We start from the raw sequence: 24,016 nt of genomic DNA on the forward strand, positions 1-24,016 counted from the left end.
AATATACATTGATTTATATTCAGAGTATTATTGTAAATTGTTGTGTCGCCCCCACTCGACTCTTGATTGAATAACCTTTGACACAAACCGAACAAACCAAATAAGGAAGTGTATTTTCCTAAACAACTTCCGACCTGGGTTTGGTCGATCGACAGCCGAGGAGTTTTAGTTCATAAATCCAATGTATTTTGGTTATTTGCAAAATTCCTCTACTAGTTAAGAGCAAACTTACAATGAGAGGAAAATCTAGACAGCCAACAGAAATTTGCTCAGATTGTAGTGCAAGCGGTAAGTAAAAACGTAGGCTAAGCCAGGCCAGACCTGGATTGCTGCTCTCACTCTGACTGGCTGGAAGTGGCGGAGTGAGTGGCTGCCAGCTGATGGAGGAGGCCTAGGCCTCCTACTGGCTGGACCCTTGGTCTAGGATAGAGGTACAAAATAGCCCCCTACAAACAATGACATGTAGACTTCACTACTGTACATTAGTTGTCTTTTGAAACATCTATTTCTTAACACATTGATTGTGAAAAAAATGTAAATAATTTAATAGCCTATTAAATTTATTTAATGCACCCACCACCAGGTCCAGGTCAGGACCTGCACCTAATTCATCTGCTCACTCTGTTTTGATGTAAATGCCTAGCCTAGGCCTAGTAGTTTTATATGAATGATGATATTCATTTAAAAAAAATCAATCTCTGTCAAACAAAGTAAGGTGAGCTATATGTATTATTTCCTGAAAAATTAAGTTTGAAATATTGAATTGAACGGCGTGGTTAATGATACGGTACCGTATTCTAACTTCCATTTGCTAAAGGTACGGTACGGTAAAATTACATTCCTAAATATAAAACTTGTTTCTAAATATAAAACTCGTCCTAAATAATAAAACTTAGTGTTTAGAAGTATGCATACGGATATTGAATGGCTTGTCTCACTTAGGTTGTTATATTTTTAAAGACACTTTCCTTACAATTTTTGACGTTTTGTAAAAATAATGTATATAATAATTACTTTAAAAACATTAAACCAGCCAGGACATTACAATGCACTACCTAAGTAGCTCACTTACTGCATCTATGCTTAGTTTTGTAGGGTCCTACTAAAACCTTCCCAAAGAATGCCTGCATAGCAATAAACATCCGGATTCAGTCAGTTATTGTTGTTGTTTGATGGCAAATAATGTTGATATATGACTGTAATAAATGAATGTAATAAAGTAATAAAATGATTTAAACGTGTGGGGTTTATAATTATTTTTAAACTAACGATAAATTTAATAATAAAATGTATATGCATGATCGAATCATCTTGGCCCCAGAATAGGCCTAAATATTTATTCACATTAATGCCGGCAAATGTCAACAAATTTTAATAAAAATGGTCTTAAAAAGTTATAATAGTCCATAGAGATAATATAAAGCCAAAGGCTAGAGGGCGGACTAGGTGGCAGTGAAGGTGGATCTTATGGAGAAGTTCTGTACAAGATGGCAGCCAAGCTTTAAACACTATTAATAATAATTGATACTATTTTGTTAACCATAAAAGAAAACAAGGCTAATATTAAATTTTAAATGTATATTTTTTTAGATTTTAACTATATATTGAGAATACTTTATTGAAACAAATTCTTCCAATTTATATTTGAATAAATGAATATAATATGCTTTCTCGGCTGGCGTGGTGATATTGGCGTGATTGGTTGATTTGAGGTTGCCATATTGAAAAAAAGTTCTTCACAGATGGCTATGTTTCGAATGCATTGGAGTTGACAATCTACCCTTTGGCTTTCTATGATCTTTGTAATCTTGTCTATTAACAAACGAAACAACCCAATCAAAGGAAAATTGTTTAATAATTAATGAGAGGAAAAGTTGTTAATTACTCATTTGTTCTTGAGAATGGTTCCATTATGGTTCTGAAACGTTGATCTTTTTTGTGATTAAATTTTATTTTTACTCTTAATTCGTAATATTTCATTTACTTCCTATAATCAAAGCATGCTCAAATTGTTCAATGACAGTTGAGTCGAGTGATGTACTGGTCCATCTTAACTCCTTTTGTTGTGGACAGGCGAATGAGCATCGTTAAGTGGCTGCTATACTGCCACCAAATCCTTCTGAAACAAGAAAATTGTTTTATGTGTTGGGCACCTGTGTACAACAAAAAAGGCAGTGGGCAGATGCCTTGCAGGTAGCCAAGGCAAAGGCTAAGTGAGCAAAACCTGAAAGAAATTGCGTGGTGCTATCACGGCATCACTGGGTGAAAGACCTCAACGATGCAGGTCACCGGCCAAGGCGGACAGGCTCCACGACGGGCTCAACGGCTAAGTGTTCGCAACCAGGGCGACCCTCCAGGTGGGAGGACCTCAAGACACAACACATAATGACAAAGACTACCACTCATTCCATACCGACCCGGTATGCAACTCGGTCGTCGCCCGGGGTAATAATAACCGCACCCACCGTTACCCACCAGGACAGGTGAAAAGAAAAAAAAAGAGAAACAAGATCAGAGGAAGAGAGAACTTTGAAATAAGCACATGAAACGTCAGAACATTGCGTGCAGAAGGGAAAATATAAGAGCTAACACATGAAATGGCAAGATACCGATGGACGATTCTTGGACTTTGCGAGATGAGATGGAATAACTTTGGGAATACATCAACCCATGAAGGGCAAAAGCTGTATTACAGCGGTAAAGATGACAAACATGAACATGGAGTAGGATTTTTAGTCCACAGAGACACAACAACTTGTTTTATGGTCTACTGACAAGTCTTATGTCGTATCATCACCATCATGCAGGTGTATGCTCCAACCACGAACTACTCCGATGAGGAAGTAGAGACATTTTACATGGAGCTGCAAGAGGTGATGGATCAAGTATCGAAGAAGGACATCCTGGTCGTGCAGGGAGACTGGAATGCCAAGGTAGGAGAAGATGCAAAGAACGATTGGCATTGATGGTTTAGCAGGTAGTGAAAAGGAGCTGACTAGTCTTGTCGAGCACCTGGACAAGACCTCACAGGCATACGGCATGGAGATCAGTGCTGAGAAGACAAAGATGATGATGAACAAGGACAGGGCATCAAAACGGAATTCACAGTGAAGGACCAGAAACTGTAAACAGCTTTAATTATTTGGGAGTTATTGTGACTGATGAAGGGTCCAAACCAGAGACATTGCATAAACAACAGCAGCACTGGCAAAATTGAACAATATGGTGCGGCAAAAACATCACCCTCGCGTCAAAGATCAGGTTCATCAAAAATAAGATATTACAACAGTAATATAAAAATATTATAAATGAAGATTAATAATTTAAAAAAAAGACCTTTTTGAATACTGTAGGCCATTTTGCAGTTTTAATAGTCAAAAGAGAGAAAAACTGAAAAAATAATGTTTTCACTTATAAAAATTCAACCAAAAACCTATTGACTTCCAATCAATATGACTATTTTTTGCTTTAAGTTACAGTGAATAACTATTATAAAATGACATATTGAACAAAACCATTTAAAAAAAATTGTTCTTTCAGTGGGACAATATATTTTTAAAAGGAAGTAAAAAATATACAATTTAGTATCTTGATTACGTATGCCATTACACAATACTTTGCACTACTGGTCTCTAGTTAAAAAGGTCTGGCTGCAGGCTTGTTGAACATAATGGTGTGCATTCATACAGTATGCTTGAATCATACTTTTAGCAGTATTATGTAGTATCCATCATTTCGGTTGTCTAGGTTTAAATTGAGCGAATTAATTGTATTTGTGTAGACAATGAGATTGCTTCATTTGTCATGGAGTATCAGTTATGATAATAGACGATGGATGATTAAACTTGTTAAAAAGATATTAAAGTGATCACAATGTTTATTTACAGTATCATATCTTGAATTTTTAAGTTATTTTATGCAGTAAATTATCAATACACACCATTTAACATAAACACTCATCAGCTTGGCCACCAACATACCATGTATAGAGACAATAAGATATTCTGTTTGGTTAAATACATTTTTGGCAGTCCGACAACTTTGAATTATATTATGTTAAATAAATGACACCAGTAGTTAAATTTACTAGCAGATTGACATTTTTACATGCTATGCTATATGAATTATATACTGACCTTTGAGCTCGTCAACATTTTAACCGCTTTCGTTTTTTCGTTTATTTTTCTTATTGGGCAGGGGTAGAAATAGAGTATAATTTAATGTTTTTTTTGTTTGTATTCCATTTTAATGTAACATAATTCACTTTGATTAAAAATTGGATGGATCACAAAAAAATGATTTTCTGAAAAAACTGTAATTAAAGCAAACAATTAGTCAAATTTTCTGTGACTAAAATGAGTTTTTAGTTCAATTTACCATTTATTTTTGTTTTTATGAGTTAAATCATTACTTTTGTTTGTTTTTTTTTATAGTGAAATTTACTTTATTACAGTAAAGTCTGATATTTATAATTATAAGTTTTTCATGTCTTTGGAGAAAATTCATCAAAGTATATATATAACACCTCTATCCAAAAGGAACACTCCTGTTACAGCTAACAGCTTCAGACCCATTGCACTTACATCAATTCCGATAAAGTGCCTTGAGTCATTATTTAAGTTTATTCTGCTTAAGGTTTGTAGCGCATGTACAGTACTCATTAAAGGAAGGGACACCATGTTCAATAAACATTGCACTATTAACTATTAAACGATCGTTTAATAGTGCGTACTATTGCACGTCATGTGACCCACAATCGTCTTCTTCCAATCAAATGACAGGAATTTATTTAGGTGTTACATAAAAATCAATATGTACCTTGTTAAAAAAAAGTAAAAATAAATAATATCGTATTGTAAGTACTGTACTTGACTGGAACTCGAATGAACCAGCTACCCCTCATTTATAATATATAATATAATATTTGATGAAATAAAATAAAATATACTGTACAATACATAAAATCAAAATTAATAAAATTTAAATAAATATCAATTGTTCATAAAATTTGTGTATTGAAACTGTTTTTAGTAACATTTCTGCAGATAAGATTGTAGAAAAAGCAAGGCGGATTTCAAGTCGAATATTAGGTGTAGTTTCTGCCTGATTAATTTGAATTTTTGCAAGTCTGATTTGAACACATGTGCACAAAATGAATCAGATCTTTAAAAAAGCTATATTTTCTGTTTTGATATGTTCTGACCTTGTTTTTTTATATCCAAAGTCTTGGCGGTTCATTGCCTTCAGTCCTCCACTTTACTCGTTCTCTATTCCGTAACTCTGAGACAGACTGACAGCAATTTAATTTCTGTAAAAGTTTAATTCAAGATGTTTTTTTTTAAACACTTCCTGTACAACTGCGAGCAATTCACCAATTACAGGATGGATAAAATATTACTATATTGTTTACTAAACATTAAATACATTTTGTATTTAGATCCTTCATGGGCTTCTATAAATCGTGGTGTTGTTCTATGTGATGAATGTTCATCTGTCCATCGTAGTCTAGGCCGGCACGTCTCACAGATCAAGCCTTTACGAGGAGGTCCATCATGGCCTCGCAGTCAGCTAGAGGTAAGTCTATTTGGATACAGTAAGTCAAACTGAAATAGATCCAAGAGATAGTATAAGACAAAATCTAAACAAAAATTAGCTTATAGCTAATTTGACTTTGAAGCAATTACTAAATAAGTGTCATTGTTTTGATATTAATTTAGTATGCACAAATAAATGTAAAAGTGAGCTTGTGAGTTGTTATCTATCTATAAACATAAGTGAGGTTGTGAGTTCTATAAACATAATTTGAATGTTAAATCTCCTGTATTACTCATTCATACAGCTATTTATAGATTTATTTCCTGATATATGACAAACAAATGAGATAGATAACTCATAATTATCAATATGATTGTGAAGTTTTCACGAAACATGATTGTAAATTTAAATCATTATGCTTTCGGTAATTATAAACCATAAGCCACGACTAGACCACCCAGCTGAGTTAACATAATAAAGAAATAAAAAAGTCTACCACTAGCCACCACCATGTTTGGGGCTGAGGTAAGACAGGTTTGTGGAAGTTAAATTGCACTGATCCACCAGCCAATCAAGAACAAATTCAGCGCAGCCTAGCAGGGTTTCCTGTTTATAAAGCACATGTCGCTCATCACAGATTTACACATGATTTTACATTACATTGCGATCACTTGTTAAGACATTACTTCCAAAACTTATCATTGGTGTTTGGTATATTTACAAACATTTTCGTAGCAATTGACACAATTTTGGTATACATCAAACACTTTTTGTCAATTTCTCAAGCTATCCTGTGGCACTTCTAGATGTTTCATGGCCCACTGCTCAGTGTTTGCAGAACGTCGCTTTAGAAGTATAAATTATTTGTCCAGGCACTTATTACAACTTGAAAAGATATTTGAAAATGTAAGCAGAAGATAATATAGATGAATTGAAATGAAAATCTTATTATTTACAGATGCTGGATGCATTGGTTAACTGTGGTGTGAATTCCATCTGGGAACACTCGCTATTAGATCCATCACAAGTACGTAGTGGAAAACGTAAACCAAACGCCAAAGACCCAACCCAGTGAGTTATATATATATATATATGTTATATGGTTAAACATCAAAGCCATATTTAATTCTGTTGCCCATTAAAAGACACCATCAATTATATCTATATTAGTTATACAGTAATGTCATACAAGATACCACCAATTGTGATAGTGATCTAATCCTTGCATATATAAAGCAACAGAGCGTCATAGATAAAAATGAAACTATGCAATGTTATAAACATTTGAATTTGTGGAAAAAAATCCCCTATTTGGTAAATATATTTGAGAGCTGCCTATTTGAATGGTTAGACTTGGCATATATATATAATAGGTGCATTATAAAACAAATATATGTACAATTTTTTTGTATTTACCATTTTTACTCTCATTTGTTATTTGTATGAAATCCATTTGTAGAAACTATATACATTATGATGTTAAGGAAATCAAAACAAATTGACTAAACAAAACTAAACTATTAACATCCATTGCTCCTTTTCTCATATTAATTCATTTTAGATTTATAAATGAAATTCTGTTTGAATAATACGTACAGTATATATCTTTCATAATAATTTTCTACTTGTACCTGTACTGTAGTTGAGATTTTTTACTAATAATTGCAGTAATTGATATAATTTTTCATCAAAGGGGTACAATTGAAATGGCACTTGAAACAAAGACACTATTATTTATACCTAATATATGACTGTCATGTGCTATGCAGCCAAAAATTAACCGATAAAAATTAACTGATAATTAACCGAAACATTTCCTGTGAAAACAAGGTTTAACCGTTTTTGGTTGATACCCAATCAAATAATAATCGGATATATAATGCGATCATTTTTAACCTTTGACCTGAAGGACAAATCGTTGTGAGTGGGCACTTTGTTGTTCGGTAATGACTGATCCTTTATTTTTTCTTCAATTATCTGATTGGTTGAATAATTAATTTATTTTTTATACTAAAATCACATAAATTCCTATATCATACCTATTATTACTTTGAAATATTGATATTATATATTTCATTATATTATAATTTTTATACTACATTCTAATCATAATTTGTTAACATATTATTTATTTGTAGCCCTACAAGATCCGATTTTATCAAGGCCAAATATGGGAGACTGGAATTTGTCCATCGACTCAAAGATGAAGATGGAGCTTCAGCCAAAGATTTCAGCAAAGTTTGTTTACTTTCTTTCTTTCTACTAAATACAGCTGTAGAGCCTGATTAGAACAATGTACAACAATTATATTATGCCATAATGAATTTCAAAATTGTATTACGTTTTTATTTTGTTTAAAATACCAACCATTAGTACTTTTCAATGAAAAACTCCACTTTTCTTTTTAAACAGCAACTTTATTCATGTGTAAGAACTTCCAATCTAGAAACATGTCTTCGACTTCTATCACTTGGAGCAGAAGCAAATTATTATCATCCTGTAAGTACAAAAGCATACAAACGTGTATTTTGTTTACATATCACCAGCAAAAGTGATTTCATCTCAAGTAAAGCATTTTCGAGAACTAGTTTTGTGTAGACACAATTACTTCAAAGCTCACAAGTAAATATGTACATTTATATACCGGAACCTTTCAATTTACAGCATCTGATTGGTAATAATTGCCGGTCTATAGTTACTGCCATGCCCTCGAACTATAGACCAGCTAAACTGCGCAAGTCAAGTCGGCCTCACGTCAACTCGGCCAAAAACTAATCAGTCAACTCGGCCTCCAATAAAGTATGGAACTCAAAAAGTGCAAACAAAGCGAATTGATAAAATAATAATAATAAATATTTCTTCACATTTTTTTACACAGGAATAATTTCACAAATTTTTCTTTATTAAAGGCCTGGGGACTATTATTAAATTATTAGGCTATTGTCCCTCAAAAACATGAAAAAGGAAGATTAATTATATCAGACTTTGAATAGGTCATTTTGTAGTTTTAATAAAGTTACTTACTTCCATAGAAAATAAAAACAACTATCTTTAATAGACCTAGGCCTAAAAAATGTTGCAATTCTAGGTTCAACCTAATTTTGACTTATCTTTACTGGACTATAATGTGCATAATATCATGTTTGATATAACTTTACATCAGACATAAGGCAGTCTTACCAAGAGGAAACCATGGGATAAAAAGCCAACACAGAAGTTGAACCGCTTCAACTTTAACATTACATTAATCTAACATAATAGGATATTTATTTGTTTATTACACAACAAAGAGGACATGAATCATGATATTTGTCTGGTTCTGGCTAATATCCAGCTGGTAGATCCAGCTCACTTCCCTACTACTATATTTATTCCTTAATTGTACAGTAAAGATAGGTAATTATGTTAAGCTTTTTATTATGTTAAGTACATCACCTATTTCACTAATGATACAATACTATATAATATCTAAATCTATTTTATTTTGTATCTATATCATTTTCTTTTGTGCTAAAAGGAGAAGAAAAACACATGTTTACATCATGCTAGCAAAGCAGGACAGATGTTACAGTGTGAATTGCTGATTGCATACGGAGCTGATCCAGGCTCAATAGATGGGGAGGGCTACACACCTGCTGATTTGGCAAGGTTAGTATTTGGAGAGATATTAATAGAGGAACTACATATGCAAGGTGGTCTGTAGACTGAGCATTATGATTACACATTGGTACATTGCATTGTTGATATTTATTTATGATAATACCACATAATTCACAACTTCCTATAGTGTTCAAAAAGCTTGTTTTTTTGATTGACAGCAGTGCTTTAACATAGAATAGTGGAATTGAGTTGGTCTTACTGCCATTGCAAGTGCTTCTATTTCTATTTTTCCATGTTACAGACATAGTAAGAACTGGAGACTAAATATCTTGTGATCATTTACACAAAAAAACATACTCAAGCTACACAACTTATTCAATTTAATGTTTAAACCTTGATTTAGCTTGTTGAGACTTATTAAGCCATAGCTTGTGTGCCTGTAAACTTCTTTCTCTCCATTGTTGTCTACTATATGGGATAAACAAAAAGAATCAGAATACTTTCTAGCCGAAACTTGAACTTTATTGAATCAGATTTGATGAAATGGCAGTTTATCCCAAACATAGCATATTTTGTGTGAATAATTAGCAATGCCTTTTCCATTTATGACTTCTGAATCTGAATTCCTCCACTAAGATGAATAAATCACTGACATCCATCTTATCTATTTTACTACAAACTTTAAAAACCTAAATGACAGATCTCATTCTTCTGTAGTATAGAGTAGAGATGGTGCACTAAAGTATGTTAAGTTGATTACAGTCGGTAGTTACAGCAATTCTTGTTTGATTCTATCTTGTAGATGTGAAGGTCATATTGAACTTGCCAAACGACTTGTTGAGTGTGAGTATGAGGTAACCGATAGGCTGGCATTCTATCTGTGTGGCAAGAAGCCAGGTAAAACCTTCTCTATACACAATATTGTAATACCATCTATTAGCTGTATACTTACAGTACTGGTCAGAGGACTTTTGACATTCCCGCTCGTGTTTCTGGAGCGTTTCTGGAGTGTTTATCGAGGGATCGAGCGATCGAGTGCTGACCTCGACCAGCGAAGCGTGAACATTTTACAACAACAATTGAAATCAATCATACGTACATAATATGAGCTCTTTTTATCTTTAGATTACTGACTTTGTTTATCGTCAACAAACAAATAATACAAAGTATATATTAATTAACATAATAAAAAACAATAAAATATACATTTAAAATTCACATGAATAGCTTCAAAATCATGGAAAAATTCATATCTTCAAATTCCGAGTCTACAACACCGAGTTGATAGCTAGATTACTATATCGCTCGCTCGCTAGCCGAAAAGACGCGCTTCTACAATCTTTGTTATGTTGTGGTCATCAACCCTAGATTTACAAAACTTTGGGAGATATGAGGTCACGCAGCAAGCACATAGTTTTCTCATCAGCTCTTGCCGCGAATTTGACTAAATTTTATCTTTTTCCAGGGTAATTACCATGCACTCCCCAAGCGAGAGTCGAATCTGACTTTACTAGGCCTAATAAAGTAAACAAACCTAGGCCTAACATTATTAAATGATTTTATTATATTAAACATCCAAAAAGTGCCCCAAAAAAATGACATGGTATGCCTTTGAAATTAATAACAATAGAATAGATTACTGACATTTCAGGCGGTACGATTTTTTAATCAACATGTCCTGAAATCCCCTGAAAAACACTATGTTATGGCTGGTCACGACTGAACGAAAATTGTCTTTTCTAAGCCTTGTGAGGTGTTAATCACCGTCATGTGACACCCATCGTTGATTTGTTGATTGACATTTGCTATTTCTAAAATAAATTATTATCACCGACAACGGCCTCGTTTTTTATGGTAATAACGTGGAACACGAAAGACAATGACATCGGGATAAACTGCTAGCCGGAAATCGCTGCATAAAGCCGTTCATGCGAGGATTGTGACCTTAATGTATTACTCGAGGATAGCGACTCTCGTGAATATCGCTAGCAATACTCGAACAACTCTCGGTCAACACTTGTTCAAAATACACGAGGAATGTTGAAAGTCCTCTGACCAGTACTGTATACTAATAACAAGAGAGAAGAGAATGCATAATCTTCATGCTTTGTCATACGATGTTTTCCCCTAAAATGGTAGTAAATATATTTTTATGTATAGTTTTTTTTTTTAAACCTGTGATGCCTATCTGCTGTTATTTAAAAAATTAGTAAATGAAAAATTGTAATATAAATATTCTTTAATTAAACATGATAAGGTTTGTAAGAAGGCCAAAATATGTACATCTACAAGGTCGTAATTAAAAAATATGTTTGTTCCAATGTTTTTTGAGTTGTATTAATATATAACTAATAATCATTGTATCCTGTCTAAAATTGAAATACAATTAACAAAACAGAATTCTGAAAGAATGTTTAGAGATTTACTAATGTTATTGTTTGTGAAAACATCCTAGGAGGTCCATTTCTGTACACTATAAAGGAATATTAATAATCATTTTTCATTTAGATCATACAACATCAAACTTTCTCATTCCTGAAATGAAAGATAGTTCTCTAGACAGATCTGAACTTGCTGAATCTGCTAGAAGGAAACTACAAGCAGTAAGTTGCTTTTAATTCATCATTCATAGTAAATAATATTATAATACAATACTTTTCAAGTACTAATGTTAAAAGTCACTTATAGTGTTGTTGGCGACAATGAAATAAAGTCTACCAACTACAGGTTGATTAATGATCTATACTGTAGGCACAGCTAAATATAAGTGTGGACAGTGGAGTAGCATAGAAAAACAACATTGACTAAAGATTGTTTTTGTTTACTATTCAGCTTTCAGATCACTTATTTAAAGAACTAGCTACAGATGTATATGATGAAGTAGACAGAAGAGAAATTGATAGTAGTAAGTATTGCCATGACAAAGTGTTGATTGTTAATGTACAGTCAATAGGGGCGTGATAAGGCACACATTCGAAACCTGTGTGAATTTAAGCAAGATGATTTGCTCTCATTGCCTCATCTTTCAGGTGAAAATTATTCCGTTGTCCTGTTTACAATTGGAAGCTTTAAATTGTAACTACTTATGCATATAAAGATATGTATGCATTTTGTTTGGTCGTTTCCTGCATCTAGAATTTGCCAAAACTCTGTCCAACAAAGTGAGGTGTTCCAATGCCATTGCATGCAACTTAAGAATTACCATGATGTAACTAGTTTCTAGCAACAAAGTGAGGTGTTCCAATGCCATTGTATTCACCTAAAGAATTACCATGATGTAACTAGTTTCTAGCAACAAAGTGAGGTGTTCCAATGCCATTGTATTCACCTAAAGAATTACCATGATGTAACTAGTTTCTAGCAACAAAGTGAGGTGTTCCAATGCCATTGCATGCACCTAAAGAATTACCATGATGTAACTAGTTTCTAGCAACAAAGTGAGGTGTTCCAATGCCATTGCATGCACCTAAAGAATTACCATGATGTAACTAGTTTCTATGTCATTGAAAATCAACAGCTCCCTACTACAAATCTTGTCACAATACAGAACAAGAAAGAATGTAGTTTTTCTTAATGGTCTTACAGTACATGTCATAATTTTATTTCTCAGTTTAAATTATTATTTTCAGACTGTTTGTTCTAATATAATGTTACCTTCTCCATATTTAATTTTAGTTTGGATCTCAAAACAAACTCAATCTTCTGGTATCTTAGGAGATCGTACAGTACCATTCTTGCCACTTAATCCTGAATTATCATCCACAAGAAATCAGGTAAGGCCACAATGATTGTACTGTACTTGTTTTAAAATAGCAATAATAATGCGGAAATGTAGTTCTACCTATCGGTTTTCTCAGTGTAAATAGCTTTGTGTTTCTGTAACAAGGGTTGATTATTATTCTCTAAGATACAATGCCAATGCCGTAAAACATAAAATCGGCTTCTATTTTAGGATTTTTAGGCTTTTTTTTAAATAGGTTCTTTTGAGATGGTCTTCTTTTTCAAAATTACTTTGCAAACCATTGATGGTAAAGGTGGGAAGGGGTTGGGGATTTTATGTGTGGGATGGGCTTCTTTTAGAGGTTTTACTGTATTTTATATTGATCTAGTGTGGTAATAGATGCAACTCATGACAGTATGGAAGGGGTATTTAAATAAACAAGTTGTTTTGATGGAAAAGTTTTATTTTTAAATTATTCATCCTTTATAATTTGAAACAAATATCTGATTTTAAATATATTTTCACACATGCTATCTAATGATCTTAATTACAGTAAACGATTTTATTTATTCACATCACAGGGACGACAAAAACTTGCCAGGTTCAATGCTAGGGAATTTGCTACATTGATTGTAGACATCTTGAAAGAAGCAAAAAGACGACAAAAAGGAACGCTTTCATCAAAGTCTTCTGCTGATGGTAAGTACAAAATACTACTCTCAATTATTGCCATCAGAAACAACATGGCCTGGTTAATCTATACTAATGAATATTGATTATATTTTGCGCCCTGTGAATCTATTGAACATTGATCACAAAGTCTCTTGGGAAGGTATTCTTAAGTGAACATTGATTGCAGAATTGGTTTTACATTTTTATAACGTAACATTATCTGTAAAGTAACAGTTTGTACTGTATTTGTTGAGTCGTTCAGTTTGTGTTATCACTTATAAATTTAGTTAATTGAACTTAACCAAACTATTTTTAAGATAACTAGATAAAGTAAATTACAGTACATTAAAAAAGTAGTTTTTAAAATCTAGTTTGTTACTTGGCAAAAATGAAATTTTGCCAAGTATAGTACTGTTTGTTTGTTAGCACGATAGCACCTACAATTTTAAAGTTATCATTCAAACATTTCTGGTGTAAATGGGTATATACTTACAGAACATGCCTATTGAAATTCAAGAAAATTGGTTTATTAATAACTTTACAAACAAAAAAAAAGAAAAATATGTATTCTTTATAGGCCGAAATATCAACAATATCATCAAATCAATATTTGTACTTCACTCATTTCTGAGTGTTTTCATTTATTTGTTCATTTTCAGAATCAAGTAATGATGGGCGAGGCATCCCAAGTGTCATTAGTGATGGTGACCCAATTTATGATGTTGTGGCGGAGGATGACTACCAAGATCTAGACCAATCACAAGTTGAGACTATTGAACCGGTTAACCAAATTACAAAAGATGATACTCAGGTATGTTTCCATAGATAATCTACAAAAGAAATACAACTAAAACAGTGTTGTTTCTTTTAACCACTATTTGTTTCCAAGTGAAAAGTGTCTATTCATTACAAACTTTTGTTCAACACTTCAGAAATCATGATAATAATAGAATATTATATAGCGTACATCCACAGTAAATACACTGGGCCACTAAGGGTCATGTCATTGACAGCCATATTTATTTCTAAAATATTTGAAATTAAATATTGTGGAGCTACTCTTAGGTCATGGGATAACCAGTTTGCCTTCGAAAGTCAACAATTAATTTATATGTGTATTTTTCGAATATGATAGAAATGGAAGTTCAGTGTTTGCTTGTTTTGTGGACGCTAGTAAAGCATTCAACTGAGTAAATCATTGGTCATGGGGGTACAAATTTTATTGCTTTTATAGAGTTTCCGAAATCTTGGTATCAAAAACAATTATTTTTCGTTGGATGGGTATAACTCCATGTCTTCTGGTTTCAAAGTTATTGGATGGCGTTAGGCAGGGCAGAGTTACTGTATGTCTCATTTGCTATACAATGTTTACATTGATGAATTAAATACTTTGCTCAATGATTGTAATTTTTGATGTGAGCTCAATAACAACCTTTGTTATGGCGACGATATGGTGTTGCTTGCACCCTCATTAGATGCCTTCCAAAAGATCGTTAACATTTGTGAATCCTTTACTATACATTTGATGTGTTATATAATTCTAAGAAATCTATTTGCATGTGTTTTTGTCCCAAAACTAGAATACTTGATTTTTTTCTTGTGTGGTAAAGAACTAAATTACGTTCTAAATTTCAATCCACTACCACATTGGTTGTGTAATTAGTAATGATACTAGAGATGAGATATCAAAAGACAATATCGATCATTATGCATCAGAGGTAATTTTGTATGCAGGAAATTTATTAAATGCTCCATTGATGTTAAGATTTTATTGTTTAAGTCATACTAATAATAGTAGTATGTATTGTGTGGCCATTGTGGTATGACTTTAATGTGAAAACTATGAAGTCGCTTCAGGTTTGTTACAACAATGCTTTTAGAATGATTTTAAGGCGTGCCAGGGGTTACAATGCTTAGTACTAATGAAATGTTTGTGGAGAATCATGTTGCCTCCTTTTATTAAAATAGTACATTTGTAAATTTATCTTTAGTTTTAAAACTAAGGTGGATAATAGTTGCAATTCACTATCACTTGTGTTGATTCTCAAATGCTTAAAGATTCAAAACTGTATAGGAGAAGAATCCAACTACCTAAATTCATAATAATCTCTTTTTTCAGTACTTTTCATACCTTGTATGTATTTGTATTATTATTTGTGTTGTTGATATGGACTTCCGAAATACAATTGAATTGAAATTGAGTTTGAACTAGTACACAGGGGTAACATAATAATTGAATACGTTATTATTACATTCATACACAATCATGAATCCTTTATTTTGCAGAGCTTAGTCTCAGCTGACCTTTCTGATGGACCAATCACTTTAGACGAATACTTAGATGTGAAACGTAAACTAACAGCATCAGAGAATAGAGTGACACAGTTACTTACAATGAATAAGAAAATGAACCAAGAAATCCATGTCCTACAGTCTATGGTATGTTCATGTGAGATTAATATGAATTAAAAGTCATGTATTACAGTCTATGATATGTTAATTTGTAAATAATATATATTGAAATCCATGTTCTACAGAATGGTGTGATTAGGGTGAATTAAAATCCATGTTCTATAGACTATGGTGTGATTAGTGTGAATTGAAATCCATGTTCTACAGCCTATGGTATGTTAATGTGTGATTATTGTACAGTATATTGAAATCCATGTCCCACAGTCTATGGTTTGTTAATGTCTGATTATTGTACAGTATATTGAAATCCATGTCCTACAGTCTATGGTATGTTAATATGTGATTATTGTACAGTATATTGAAATCCATGTCCTACAGCCTATGGTATGTTAATGTGTGATTATTGTACAGTATATTGAAATCCATTTCCTACAGCCTATGGTATGTTAATATGTGATTATTGTACAGTATATTGAAATCCATGTCCTACAGTCTATGGTATGTTAATATGTGATTATTGTACAGTATATTGAAATCCATGTCCTACAGTCTATGGTATGTTAATATGTGATTATTGTACAGTATATTGAAATCCATGTCCTATAGTCTATGGTTTGTTAATGTGTGAATAATGTGTTTTGAAATCCATGTCCTACAGTCTATGGTATGTTAATGTCTGATTATTGTACAGTATATTTATTTATATATATATATTTATTTTTTATATCTTTGTTAATTTTGTGTTTTTATAGTTTATTTTGTATTTACTGTTTGTTTGAGGGTCCCTAATGATCAGCTGATGCTGGATGGACCACCCTCATAAAATATTGTTGAAATAAAAATAAAAAAAAAATAAAATATTGAAATCCATGTCCTACAGTCTATGGTATGTTAATATGTGATTATTGTACAGTATATTGAAATCCATGTCCTACAGCCTATGGTATGTTAATGTGTGATTATTGTACAGTATATTGAAATCCATGTCCTACAGCCTATGGTATGTTAATATGTGATTATTGTACAGTATATTGAAATCCATGTCCTACAGCCTATGGTATGTTAATGTGTGATTATTGTACAGTATACTGAAATCCATTTCCTACAGTCTATGGTATGTTAATGTGTGATTATTGTACAGTATATTGAAATCCATGTCCTACAGCCTATGGTATGTTAATGTGTGATTATTGTACATTATATTGAAATCCATGTCCTACAGCCTATGGTATGTTAATGTATGATTATTGTACAGTATACTGAAATTCATGTCCTACAGTCTATGGTATGTTAATGTGTGATTATTGTACAGTATATTGAAATCCATGTCCTACAGCCTATGGTATGTTAATGTGTGATTATTGTACAGTATATTGAAATCCATTTCCTACAGTCTATGGTATGTTAATGTGGGATTATTGTACAGTATACTGAAATCCATGTCCTACAGTCTATGGTATGTTAATGTGTGATTATTGTACAGTATATTGAAATCCATGTCCTATAGTCTATGGTATGTTAATGTGTGATTATTGTACAGTATATTGAAATCCATGTCCTATAGTCTATGGTATGTTAATGTGTGATTATTGTACAGTATATTGAAATCCATGTCCTACAGCCTATGGTATGTTAATGTCTGATTATTGTACAGTATATTGAAATCCATGTCCTATAGTCTATGGTATGTTAATGTGTGATTATTGTACAGTATACTGAAATCCATGTCCTACAGCCTATGGTATGTTAATGTGTGATTATTGTACAGTATATTGAAATCCATGTCCTATAGTCTATGGTATGTTAATGTGTGATTATTGTACAGTATATTGAAATCCATGTCCTATAGTCTATGGTGGGTTAATGTGTGATAATTCTGTTTTCTGTTGAAATAATGATGTTTATTCACATTCATCAAGTTTTTATGTTGTCACTAGGTACAAAATTTAATGGAAGAAAATTCAAAATTACGTCAACAAAGTCTGGTATCCGTTGTCCAGCCAGAAGAAAAACCAAAACAGAGAACCGAGTCTCTAGGTCGTTCTGCTCCTGTGGGATCTGGTCGCCCTATGTCAATGTATGAATCAAGGTGCACAAGCAAGTTACCATGGAAACAAGTTGGAGGTAAAACTCCATCAACAGAAGAACTACAAGAAGTAATGCAGAATAGACCAACGCTTCAATCCATGGATAGGATCCCATCTGAAGTCAGTTGTTGTGTATTGTATAATATGAGAAATATATTGCCTAAATTTAAAATTCAAATCCTCATCCTCAACACTGGATATAATTATTGTTTCTTACTAAGATTATTAATCACTTAAATTGCAAAATGGTTACATAGTCACTTGTTTTTCAATTTATTGATGACATGAATTGTGAAAGCTAATCAATTTTGTGTGTATCTTGAAGATGGTGGATTACACAAACCTTTTGTAACAAACTTCCTAACTCTAACAAAGAATTCTTTTTTGTAAAAACCATAAAATTATAAGCGAACTTACAGAACGTTTTGAAACCTAACAGGTTTCATTCTCAACCTATTGTAAAACCAGATGAAATTTGTCCAACACTTCCTAACTCTGTTGTTGTTTTTGTATTTCTAGGATAGTGGTTCAAGTGATAGGCCATTGAGTACAACAGGCAGTGATTATGAAAACACACACAATCAGGATCCTTCTAGGTATGTATAATGAATATTTCTGCAAATTGGAACCTAGTAAGAGCATGTGGTGCAGTGTCTTGAACATTGGACTGCTGATGGGAGTTTCAAGTCCTATGCGTTGCTTGTGTCCTTAGGCAAGACACTTTACTTTGTTTGCCTCTCTCCACCCAGGTGTTCAAACGGGTACCTAGTAAGGTCAAAACAACTACGTTGATAACTATCTGCAAAATGTTTGAACCAAAATTACCAGAGTTATAATGTGAGGCCTTTAGACTCCTTGAACATATTATAGTTATTATTGAGTCCCATGGAATAGACTACCCAGTTATGTTTGACATCCTCCAAACTTTATTTTAAACGCTTTTTATATTCCTTTTGGACAATATTTCCTAAACATTGTTCTTCTACCACAGTCACGATATGCCGTCTGTAACTATTACACCACCTACATCAGCTGGCCTATCTCATCCTACCTCACAAATTACAGACCTGTCTCCTGTGTCAGAGGAGACAACAGATCAACTTGAAGAGAAGGGACCAACAAAAGATGAGGTTGTTGCTCAAATGGGTATTATTACAAAGAAAATCCAAGAACTTTTATCTGCAGCAAAAGACAATCAAGTAGAATAGTAAGTATCTAAAGGGAAGTGTAGTGACTAACCTTAAAAGTGCTAAATTGCTTTGTTTTTCTGTTAGAGAAGCGTCACTGCCACCATGATTATTATATCTTTCTTAAAATATTAATAAAAAGATAAAAAGAAATTGAATCGCATTACAAGAAAAACCAATCACTCCCTTAACAAATACTATATAATCAAATGCAATGGTAGAATACAAAGTTCTTTTATTAATTCATGTCGCCATCGATAAAATACTGTATTTTAATTATTACTATATAAATGAAACTTTTTAAACACTTTTTTTGATCAATTTTTAACCTTTTAAGTGTTTTGCCTTTTTATCATATTTTAACTTCCAAATTTTTGTGCAATAATGTTTGTGTTTTCTATGTATTAATATCTTATTTTATTTTTATCTGTTTTTTATCGTACTAATATTTACCAATCTTTAGGAAGAACTCCTATTGTTATCTTATGATAATGGACAAATAAAGCATTTCAGTACTCAGTATTTGGCCATTGTAGGAGCAAAAGCCAGTCAGTTTATAACCATTTATAAACAAATTTAGTTTCATGAAATGCCATATAACACCTTCCTACATATAAATATGATATACAATTTATGCCCATCTATAAATTATTCTGATTCATAATAATCTTAATTATTAATGTAAATAAACAAAGATGCTTTTTTTGACTTGCAACATTTTATTATATCAACCATGTAATTACTAATAAATTCAAGAATGATTCAAGAATACTATAATTATTATATACACTAGAGTAAAGTATCGAGTAAGAACTAGCAATACTTTTAGTAAATAAACATTTGATATACTTTTCATTTTCAGTTATATACCATGTTCAGAAAAAATATATGCAGCTGTCAAAGAAACAGTGGACCTATTCCCAGAGGTAAAAATATATTTACATTATACATTACTTTAAACTTCTAATGCTAATAAACAGAAAGGAATCAAGGTTGAGGGTTTTATGCTGAACGAAGTTCCTTTTTTTCTGAGATGCCTTTTTCAAACTAGAGATCAGCAGCAAAAGTATAGTAAATAAGCCTACTAGCCTAGCCTTTCCGCTTTTGTCAAAAAACGAACCCCTGTAAAAATCCTGGCTACTGTCTTGAGAATCAGTAACTAAAATTTAACTAATATTGTCTATGCAGCCGTACAAGTGCAGATTGTCTATCTTTATGTAAAGATGATAATTATATCAACTTAAAACATGTTTATTATGCCATTTAATTTGTACATTGATTACAATAAAACTATTTTTTTGTTTATTATTTTTTGTTAGAAATCTAAACATGAGAATGTACGCGTACCAGTCAGGCTTCTTGTGTCAACAGCTAATCGTTTACAAATGGAATGCAAAAACATGAATATGGAAGGTACAACTACAGAGACAATAACATCACAGGTTATAGCATGTGCTTATGATATTGCAAAGGCTGCAAAAAGCTTAGTTACAATGTATCAATAAGAGAACAAGTGATAGTGAACAGGGAGTCTTCATTTTGGTGATGATAGATGAATGAGATAAAGTCTTGTTGCTAAATGTATTTTGATTTTGAGACACAGGGACTGCTGACCACTTAGACATACAGTAGGCTGCTACATGCATGCTCAACATTTAAAATCATGTGTACCGTGTTTGAATAAGACCTGCGTTAGCCAAGCTAGGTCCTACCCTAGCTAGTTCCTAAAGGAAGAACAAAAAATGACCTAAATAAAACATATAAAGAGGGCTTGTGAGGATACTTAAAAGATTTCAAATTGTAATGCACTTTAAATCAACCAAAGAAAGGTCTGATACTTAATAAAAAAGTGTACTGGCCTTATGCACAGGTGAATATTTGTTTGAATTAGCCTCTCCTTCTTCTACCCTCCCAAACTGAATCTTCCTGCTTATATTGTTGTTCGAACATTGGCTACAATGTATGAATGTCCCAATGCATGGCCAAGGCTACTGGCCAATACTGTTACCATGGATATATAAGTTCTATATGTCCATACTTGTTATTAAACTCCCTTACTCCATTTATTTATGGAATATACTTTTGATGTCAAATCAGTTTGGAGCTTGAAAATATTTTTGGAAACATCTTTCAACCAGTTGTGTAGATTTATTACAAAACAAAATTATAAATTATTGTCATTTTCAGAATTCAACTCAAAGTGTATGCACAATATAAGCCTGCTAACTACAATGATATTTATATGGCCCACCAGAGTTTTTGTAATATATAATATTTATATAATTTTTTTATTTTCAATATTTAATATCAATTATATGTATGCTTTTAATGAGGTTAATTCATTTTTAGAAGGTAGGACATACCATAGACAAGATGTAAACAATGTATATAGCTATAGTTTTAATAACATCTTACGTTTAGTCTGTTTATCCAAAATGTGAATAACTTAAATAATGTGAAATGTGTAAGCTAAATTATCACAAATACAAGTTTATTATAATTATTTGATACATGATATATAAACCAATACTTACTGATTTACTTTACAAATTTTACAAGTTTGGAATTATAAACTAGGTGTGTATAATTTATTCAAATCATTTCTGTTATTCAAATTGTTATATCCAATATTAATCAAAGTGTATTGATTATAAATTTATGTAGAAAAGAAATATATTAAATAGGATTGTGTTAGACGTGAAACAAAAAAGGAATGAAACAATAAACAGTGAAATTTGGAAAACTGAAAGGAAACAAAACAAGAAACTTAAGTTGGTGGTTGTTTTCATTTGTTTTAATATCAAATACATTATTACATTAAATTCAATTTAATATTTATAATATAATTTAATTGTTAACTAAGTTAATGAAATTGAGAGTTACCCTTCAATAATAAATTATGATTTATTTTAGTATAATCAAAGTGAAGATAACATTCTTTTGGACGGTACTACATTTACATTAGACATCTTAATTGCTTTGAATATTATTAATTAATGAAGTAGTTGTCAATTGTTTAGCTTGATGAAAGAATAGTGGCCTACTATAATGATTTGTACAGTGTTTACCTGATCTCCACCATGTTAGAATGTCTATACCATATTTGTTTTGTAACCAAGCAATAACATTATTATGCATATTTAGTGTTGAATAACTGGTAGGCCATTAGTCTTGATCTTCAAAGAGTAACCATATTTAGCTACAATGTATGTCACAGAATTCTCCGACAGACAATATGTTTTGTCATTAGGAATACAATTAGTATATTCTGATGACGTTCAAGATAACTAATTATGGCAGATCTAAACTTCACTCTTGCTTAATAGTTTCCCTAAGTTAGCCAAATCAATTCAAATTGGTTTCATATCTTTGTCTTTCTATATTTTTATTTTTCAACTGTCTTCCATTCCATTACGTTATTGTTACACAACTTTGAAAGTTGTGAAATGTGGTGCTTTTTGCCACCTTTCAAGAGTCAAACATAATTACTTCACAATTTTGCTTTCTGTAAAATAAAAAATTAAAAAGTAATTGTATAGATATTATAACCTGCAAATCAATGTATTACGCACTTAATGGCATTGGTTTATAACATGTATAAATAGAAAAAGATGCTCTACTCACATGTTTCTGTTTGGAACACTGAATGCAGTGAAAAGCATCTTAATTGAATGAGATGCGGTACAAGGATTCACCAAAAAAATGTGTGTGATGGTAGGGATAACATGTTTTTTTTTTGTCACCATGTGATTCCTATAAGAACACAGTAACAACAACAACAATAAATGCATTCTTGACTATACTTTTATTTGTAAGGAGTTGTGTGCCGTTATAAATTAAAAAATAAAAACAGATTAATAATCTAATGTTTTTTTGGTTTTTTTTAAGTACATTTATTATTATACTTTATAATTACATACAATTTGGATTCATGACTTTGTATAATCGGGTTTGATTTGATGGTTTTTAACAATTATGGTAGTAAAAAGGTCACGTGTATAGGTCACATGTTTAAACTAATAAGGACAGTATTATTATTGTTGAATCAAAAGAGGGTTAATGGATGGGAGTTGTGTATCTCCGTTATCCATTAAATACTGTACGTGTATAATTTTCTTAATGTACATTTTGTATGTAGAGTAATTTAAGACCTTTGATACTGAATGTTATATTGCATGTCAACTAGGGAGTACTGTAGTAAGTACTGTATTTGTAAGAATAAATAAAAGATGCATGTTCAGAAGTAAAACATCTTGTTTATTCAAGGGATACGTTTAATTTTTTTGTTTTAATAATATGGTAACATTTGTAATCCAATAAAATCCTCTAATAGATATGAAAAGTGGTAAAAAAGAATAACAAATGCTTGGTAAATACTGATAATGCTTGATAACAGTCCGATGAACTACTACAAATAGTATAATTGTGTTACTCAACACCAACCCCCCAACCCCCCCCCCCCCCCCCCATCACCCTTTACAGCGAACCCCGCTTTAACCGACCACGAATCCCCATCCCCGACATGCCCAAAACCTCACACCATCTCTTAAAATCCTCCAAATACGTGCCCCACAGTACAAAAGGTTATTCGAAAAACTCGTTCGTGAATAATTCATACCTTCTTCCATGTATGAGCGTCTAGCGATACGTGTCTGTAAATTTCTAAGAGTTGCAAATGAATTGCCGATTTTCACCCGAAAAATAAATTTAAAAAAATTAATGAATACACGAATTTTTGGTCCCTGGATGTAACATGATATTGACGTGTGTTTAGAGTGAGCTGGGGCACGAACGATTCGTAC

General features: G+C 32.1%; 3 protein-coding genes across 3 annotated transcripts in view; 1 reads left to right on the forward strand and 2 right to left on the reverse strand.

The window, feature by feature from the left end:
• The window catches only part of LOC144835096 (uncharacterized), a 168,708-nt gene that overhangs the window by 20,608 nt on the left and 124,084 nt on the right, over nt 1-24,016 (reverse strand). The gene's annotated exons all lie outside the window — the stretch shown is intronic.
• The window catches only part of LOC144835092 (uncharacterized), a 36,563-nt gene that overhangs the window by 10,854 nt on the left and 1,693 nt on the right, over nt 1-24,016 (reverse strand). The window lies entirely within an intron of this gene.
• Nucleotides 135-23,075, forward strand: LOC144835085 (ARF GTPase-activating protein GIT2-like). Its single transcript, XM_078690115.1, has 18 exons — nt 135-288; nt 5,438-5,574; nt 6,494-6,606; nt 7,674-7,773; nt 7,948-8,034; nt 9,053-9,183; nt 9,938-10,032; nt 11,644-11,738; nt 11,968-12,040; nt 12,811-12,908; nt 13,438-13,555; nt 14,188-14,339; nt 15,815-15,967; nt 17,878-18,147; nt 18,547-18,623; nt 19,019-19,234; nt 20,077-20,140; nt 20,534-23,075. The coding sequence occupies exons 1-18, from the start codon at nt 234-236 to the stop codon at nt 20,717-20,719; spliced, it is 2,220 nt and encodes a 739-aa protein (XP_078546241.1). The 5' UTR covers nt 135-233; the 3' UTR covers nt 20,720-23,075.

This window comes from Antedon bifida, chromosome 2 (genome assembly GCF_963402885.1).
Source record: "Antedon bifida chromosome 2, ecAntBifi1.1, whole genome shotgun sequence".
NCBI classification, from domain to species: domain Eukaryota; kingdom Metazoa; phylum Echinodermata; class Crinoidea; order Comatulida; family Antedonidae; genus Antedon; species Antedon bifida.

Excerpts from the sequence above, each read along its gene's own strand:
- LOC144835085 (XM_078690115.1), top strand. The coding sequence starts at position 234 with ATGAGAGGAAAATCTAGACAGCCAACAGAAATTTGCTCAGATTGTAGT. Across the intron at positions 15,968-17,877 it reads TCCATGTCCTACAGTCTATG|GTACAAAATTTAATGGAAGA; the intron begins GTATGTTCATGT and ends TGTTGTCACTAG. Across the intron at positions 19,235-20,076 it reads AAAGACAATCAAGTAGAATA|TTATATACCATGTTCAGAAA; the intron begins GTAAGTATCTAA and ends TTTCATTTTCAG.